Below are 6,617 nucleotides of genomic sequence, written 5' to 3'. Positions count from 1 at the left end.
TCATTTTCTGCTATCAACATCCTTGCAGAATTCGCCCCAGAAGGCTAAAACTTGGCGCTCGTTCAAATCTATTCTCCTGGGAGCCTGAATTTAACCTACTACATAAAAGAAAAAACGGAGTCTGTGAGAGTTTGGGGGGAGGGCTCATGCAAAGGACACGCCAAGGTGGGAAGTGTATTGTCGCCTTGGGTTTTCAGTGAAGTGGTTTGTGTTTAGGCGCCCTAACAGGGGGTGTGAAGGAGTTCACATTCTGGCAGCTCAAAATGAAATCCACAAACCGGGTCTACACCAGCGCAGCGACTTAGAGAAGGAAAGCTGTGCCTCCACCCCCCACCTGGCCTCCTGTGGGAAAAACAGGTTTGCGGGGGTGGGAATTGTCTGGATTAGCTGTCTGCAGTCATCAAACCATTTGGGTGATTCGCTTTGTTTTCATAGACAGGTTAAAAAGGAAGAAAAAAGAAAGAGTCGGTTCTGGGTCACCTGAGCAAGTGTCGATTTCAGCTTAAAGCGAATTGGAAAATTGAGCCTAATTATCGTAGCTAATTGCTTCAATTCTCCACTTGACTTTGCCGGCGCAGATCTGTCCTGTGTGTTCAAAGAGACGCCCCCCCCCCCTCTGTCCCGGAATATCGTGGTCACCTTTGAAAGGCGTTAAAGTACCATCGCACTGAAAGGCAATTGCATGTGCGAAGACGTGAAATTCAGATAAAACCCTAACTCAATAAAGAGATCATTTCTTGTAGCTTAAAATTAATTTATTTAACAAATATAGCTATAATATAAATGATAATAAAATTTCAAATATACAGTATATTACACACCATCCCTTCCAAAGGGATTCTTGAGAGACACACAAACGTACTGTTAAATAAGAAACAGGATTTTTAAATTTTATTTTACAATTTCTTCTGATACTGGTGAGAGGGGTCCCTCCAACCTACCTTTGCAACGCATCTGTGTGCCCCCCTCCCCCCACCGCAAACAAACGTTCTGCTGTTGAAGTTCTCTGAAGTTTTCCGAAGGAAGGACCTGGGGGCTGGTGGGGCGGTGGGGAGGCCCATCTCCCCTGGCATGTTCTCTTTCTCTCCAACTGTTCTCATTTCCAAAATCTTCAGGCGGGAGGAGTATTTTTCCTGTGCTTTTCGCGCGGGGTGTCAGGGCAGGAGGCAGGGATACAGGACGCAGCCCCTGGTGCGCGTCCAACAGCTAACTCTGCTGAGGCCCCTTGGGAAATTTAACTTCTCTAACCCCAGTTTATCCATCTGTAACACAAAGGGTAGGTCTAGATTCTAGAAGAGTGTTAAGGGACCCTTCCAGCCACTTTGGGGGAGGGGATCTGACTTCGGTGAGTGAACGCAGGGAGCGGCGGCGGAGGATAAACCAGAGCAGTGTGGGGGGTGGAAGGGGAGCTCGCTGGGTGGGGTGGGGGTGGGGGGCTCCTGCTGCTTTGCAGAAGACAGGGGCTGGAGGAATCGGCTGGAACCGCAGGTAGGGGACCCTGGGACCCTCTATGTCAGGTGGTACATGCTGTAGCCCACATGGGCTGTGTAGAGTCCCACGGGCGCTACCGGCAGCGCGGCGCGCTGGAAGGGGCCAGAGGCACCGTAGAGCGAGGCGCCCGCCGCGGCCGCTACCGCCGCTGGGCCGCCGAGCGGGAAGGAGAGCCCGAAGGCCGCGGGTGGCAGCATGGGCTTGGCGGCCATCTTCAGCTTTTCCAGCTCGGCCTCCTGCAGTCTCTTGGCCTTGGCGCGGCGGTTCTGGAACCAGATCTTCACCTGCGTCTCGGTGAGGCTGAGCGAGCTGGAGAACTCGGCGCGCTCGGCGATGGACAGGTACTGCTTCTGGCGGAACTTGCGCTCAAGCGCCAGCAGCTGCGCGGTGGTGAAGGGCGTCCTCGGCTTGCGGTTGGTCTTGTGCTTGCGCAGGGTGCAGGCCGGGGGGCTCAGCCGCCCTAGGGGGCCCAGAGAAAGGCAGGGGGTTAAGAAAGCGGCGCGGGAGTGTAATCTGCCCACAAAGCAGTAATAGTAGTTAACAACAATACCGGCTATTCATTTGCGTGGGGCACCTCGGTGCCAAGTGCTGGGAGAGACACTTGGAAAAGATTTTCTCCAATTGCCACGCCCCGCGGAGTAGACGTTTCCGTCTACTTCTTGCAAACGAGGAAACAAAGATTCCGGGTGAAACGCGCGCGTGTTCAAGGCCCGAACTTAAGTGGGAAGAGGTGGGATGCTTCGTGCTAGATGGCTGCTTGGGAGGGCCTTCGGCGGCGGGCGTCCTCCCACCGTCGCCCAGGCTGCAACCGTAGGTGTTAATAAGGTTGACGAAACAGGCAGAAAGGCCCTGCACCCAACCCAAGATCACATCTAGTTTTTCTGCGTTGGGTGAACATGTATCTGTGCCCGCCAAAGTGTTCAGCGCTAGGCTAGGCCCAGATCTCTTCCCCTTGGAATGGGGTGTTCCTACAGGGGTCTAAGGACAGTCTCAGGGGATGGCAGGCGAGCAGAGCCGGCTGTCAGGCGGTCAGAAGGTTGCACCGGCGGCCATATCTCAAATATACGAAGTGCCAAGGGGAGGGGGGTTGCATCTTCCGGTGGTCTCAGTTGTCTCTTGGGGCTCGGCCACCCCCAGCGCCTTGGCCCTCTGGTCACACACAAATGGGGGTGAGTGGGAGAGGGGTTGCAATGGCTTCTCCTCCAGCTGGGTCTCAGTCCACGGAGATGAACGGTGCCAAGCTTTTTCTTATGGCTTCAGAATGTACCTCAAAGATGGGCGGTGAGCCAGCGCCCCGGCAGAGGGCTCCCGAAGGTACCAGTCGGAGTCCTCTGGGCCAGTGAACCCCTGCCACACAGGGCAGTTGTGGCCAGATAAAACGGAGAACACATTATTCCCAGGACAACGGGGATCTCAACGACTTTGGGGTCAGCGTGGAGGCCCTAACCGAATTCCCGAGTCCTGGAAAGGACGCTTTGCCTACCCAGCGGCTTCCCTCGGGGGAAAAATGAATTCAAGTACATAATGTTTCACCATGCGGGTTTTGCCCAAGTATGCATGTTTTTTCGTTTTTGTTTTTTTTTTCCCCCCCTTAAATGAGCCTTTGGGCTCGCAGACCACCAGGATATGAGTCAAACGAAATCTTGTGTTAACATCCCCCCCTTCTTCCCTGCTCCAGGCCATTGAGAGTCCGGGAAGCAGTTGGCCCCCGACTCGCTTTCCGCCGGGCCGCCCGAGGGGCGGGCGCCGAGGGAAACGTCAATCCCTTCGGTAGCGACAGCCTAGCCCGGGGCCACCTTCTCCAGCCTTTAGGCCCAGGGAGGGGCTGGCCTTTCAAAGACGTTTAATCCCCAGATAAAAATCATTCCTCAGCATCACGCCATTGAATTCGGGTTGCTATTATGCCGCGCAAAATAATCGGAGGAAACGAGGAAAACTTGGGAATTTCCCGTGCTCCTGAAATATCTCCGAGCGTGTTTGCTGGGCAGAGAAGCCGGGGGGCCGCGAGGCCTTGCAACGACCCCGAACGCGCCTATGGCGGCTGGAGTCCGCTCCAGTGGCCCTGTCGGGCGACGTCTGCGAGCTTCCCACCGCCACGGAGGGGACGCCTCCCACTAATTGACTTGGTGCCCCGCCCCCTCCGCTGGACCTGAGTGCCCCCTCCCACTAATTGAACCGTCCACCGTGAGCACCGAGTATCTGTCTGAAATCTGAAGGGTTGGAAGGGGGAATTTTGCAAAAGGTTCAGAACCTCAGGGCAGAGAGGTACTTTAATGCGGGGTGGAGGGGGTGGGGGCAGTCTTCTATGAGAAAGTGAAACTCTGAGCGCAGGGAAGATGTCCGCACCGCCTGGACCCATCCGTAGGGATAACGGCCAAGTAACAGGGCAAAGGGGCAGATAGAGAAGTGGGGACTCCCGGGGTCTTTTGATAGGAGCAGGAGGGGAGGGTGCCCAGACACCTTGCCCTGGAAGTTAACTGCACCCCCGCCACACACACACACACACACGCCCAGCGTCGCCCGGCCAAGGCGAGGAGTCCGCGAAAGTGGACCAAGAGCTGGGCTTCAGCCAGGCCTCTACCCCTCTAGCTGACGCGAGTAGCGAGAGTGGCGAACCCCGGCCGCCCCGCCAACAGATCTGCAGCATGGGCTCCGGGTACCTGGCTGCAGGTACGCAGCTGCTGGAGACAGGCAGGCGCCGGCTCCAGGCCTGGCGCCCTCCCGCCCCCAACCCTCGCCCCCCCCCCTCCCCCGCCGCCTGGGTTCTGGCTACTTACTGGCCGGGGGCGGGGAGAAGCGGGGGTTCTGCATCCACGGGGTCCTCTCGGGCTTCTCGGGGCTCTCGGCTTTGACGAGCGCATCTTCCGGCAGCTTGAGAAGTCCTCCCACCGAGAAATGGCCCAGCGGCCGCGGCGAAGACGGCGCGTCCGGGGCTCCCAGAGACCCCGGCCGGGCGCCCAGGGGCTGCGCGGAGCCGCCCGCCGCCTGTGCGCCCTCGGAGGCCACCAGGGCGCTCTCCTTGGCCCCGGGCTTCCTGTGGTCGGCCATGAGCGCCTCCACGCTGAAGGGCAGGAGTGAAGGGGACACTTTGGGCTTGGCCCCCTCCTCGTCTGCGCCCATGGCGGCCGCCGTGGCCGCGGTGGCGCTGGGGGCCTGGCTCCCGCCTCCCCCCGCCGGCTTGCCGAAGGCGGAGTCCTCCACTTTGACACCGAGTGGCAAAGAAGTCATGTCAGCAGCCGGGGCCATGCAGAGCCGGGCCCCCCCTCCAGCCGCAGCACGGGCCAGCCGCCGGGCATGGGCTTGGGGCGAGCTGGGAGCGCGGCCGGGGCCTCTGGGTGCGCCCGGGGCCCTGGCCGGGCGGGCCCTCGCGCGCGCGCGCCTCCCGCCCCTCCCCAGAAGGCCGGCTCCGGCGCTCGGGGCCTGGTTCCTCGCTGGCGCCGCCGCGCAGGCCGGGTTCCCGGGCGCACTCGCCGGCTCCGGGTCGGGCCGCAGCTCCCCAGAGAACTTGTTAATAAGGCGAGGCCGGCGCCGCGGCGACCAATCAGCGCGCGAGGGGGCGGGCCCGGCGCCTGCCATTGGGCCGCGCTCCTGCGGACGGGCCCCGAGGCGCACTGGGCCGCTGGGCGCGCGGGACGGGGCCGGGCCCCGGGAGGGCAGGGGAGGGGAGGGGAGGGGAGGGGAGGGGAGGGGGCGCCGGGGAAACTTTCTTCGGCGCTGCAGCCCGGGCCGCGCGTCTGTCTCCCGGTCCCCGCGGCTCTCTAGTTTTCCTGTCTTCCTGGGGGACTCTCCCTGCCCTCGTCCCTTCTCTTCTGCCCTCCCCTCTCTTCCCTTCCTTGATCGCCCCTCTCTCCCACGCCTCCCTCTTTCCTCTGCTGCTTTCCTGTTTCTATCAAGGCTTCTTTCACCTTTCCCTTTGGCGGCCGGCCGCTGCGTCTCTTTCTCTATCCTCCTCCGCTATCTGCCTCCCGTCTTCTCTCCCGCGATCATTGGAGATGAGTCATTTCAGACATACTTCTTTCACAGTTAAAAAAAAAAAAATCTGGATGGTTATGTATTCTAGTAGAGAGAAAGATTAATTTCTTAAAAAAAAAAAAAAACAACCTCTATTTTCTTCCTCTGTTTCAATCTTCAAAACTTCACCTCTGAGTAGAAGTGGGCCTTTGTCTCTTTCTAGGCGCTGGACTGAAGTTTGCCGAAAGCGGCCACTCTCCTGTGGTGCTATAGACGCTAAGAATAAGAACACATGATATTATCCGGGGTCGTTAATCGATTTTCATTCATGGTGTGTACTTTCCCCCCGCTGTGAACTTCCCTGGGAGGATTACAACACCTATACCGGCGACCAGCTGGGGGAAGGAGCCGCCGGGTCCTTTTGATATAGAACTTATTGAAATAAAACCAGCAGAAACGTCAACAAAACACTGATCTGGCCTTAACGTGACCTCAACGCGTCCGCGGAAACAATAACACGTCCCTGTCTCTGGGTCGCGGATGGTACAGGAGTGGGGAGGCACGTTTGTGGGAGGGGGTCAGCGGAGAAAGAGGACGGTCCCTGGGAAGGATCCTTGGTAGCTGGGCTGGAGAACTTTTATTTTGCCACTTTCGGAGGAAACGTGATTTTTTTTTTTTCTGATAAAAAAAATGGAGGAAAATGAGTTGAAAGCGCGGGGAGATATAAGATCTATGCAAAGTCGGGTTGGGGCTCAGCAGTTTTCTGCCCCTCCTCTTTATGGCCTCTTATCCCGGGGCCCAGGCCGGCGACCCCCGGGGAGCCAGCGGCGGTGATTGGCGGCTCACCGGGACCCGCCATTGATGACTGCGGGGTTCTAATCTCCAGGAAACACGAGGGGCTGCCGTGGCCATTTAGGGGTAATTATCCGAGCGCGGAGGGACAGCGAATTCCCTCGCCTTTTAACTGGGCGCAATAAAAGCTGTAGATTAGGGGCGTCCAGATTAAGGAAAATGAATTGCTAGAGCCGGAACTTTATTACCCTGACGGCGTCCGGGGTCTGGCGGGAGGGGTCGGGCTGCGGACGCCAGGGTGATCGGCAGCCTCACATCTGTCCATAGGCTCCAGAGATGTGTTCGGGCCTTGGGGGGTGTGGGGGGGAGGGGTTCAGGAATAC

The 6,617-nt window shown here is 58.5% G+C and overlaps 1 protein-coding gene across 1 annotated transcript; it reads right to left on the bottom strand.

Moving 5' to 3' along the window:
* Positions 1–737: 737 nt before the first annotated feature.
* MSX1 (msh homeobox 1) lies at positions 738–4,964 on the bottom strand. Its single transcript, XM_043572985.1, has 2 exons — positions 4,269–4,964; positions 738–1,951 (listed from the first exon to the last, which is right to left on the bottom strand). Exons 1-2 carry the CDS (start codon positions 4,735–4,737, stop codon positions 1,509–1,511), a joined length of 912 nt encoding a protein of 303 aa, XP_043428920.1. The 5' UTR covers positions 4,738–4,964; the 3' UTR covers positions 738–1,508.
* Between the last annotated feature and the right edge of the window lie 1,653 nt (positions 4,965–6,617).

Source organism: Prionailurus bengalensis, chromosome B1 (assembly GCF_016509475.1).
Source record: "Prionailurus bengalensis isolate Pbe53 chromosome B1, Fcat_Pben_1.1_paternal_pri, whole genome shotgun sequence".
NCBI lineage: Eukaryota > Metazoa > Chordata > Mammalia > Carnivora > Felidae > Prionailurus > Prionailurus bengalensis.
This window is presented reverse-complemented; position numbering and strand designations above follow the sequence as displayed.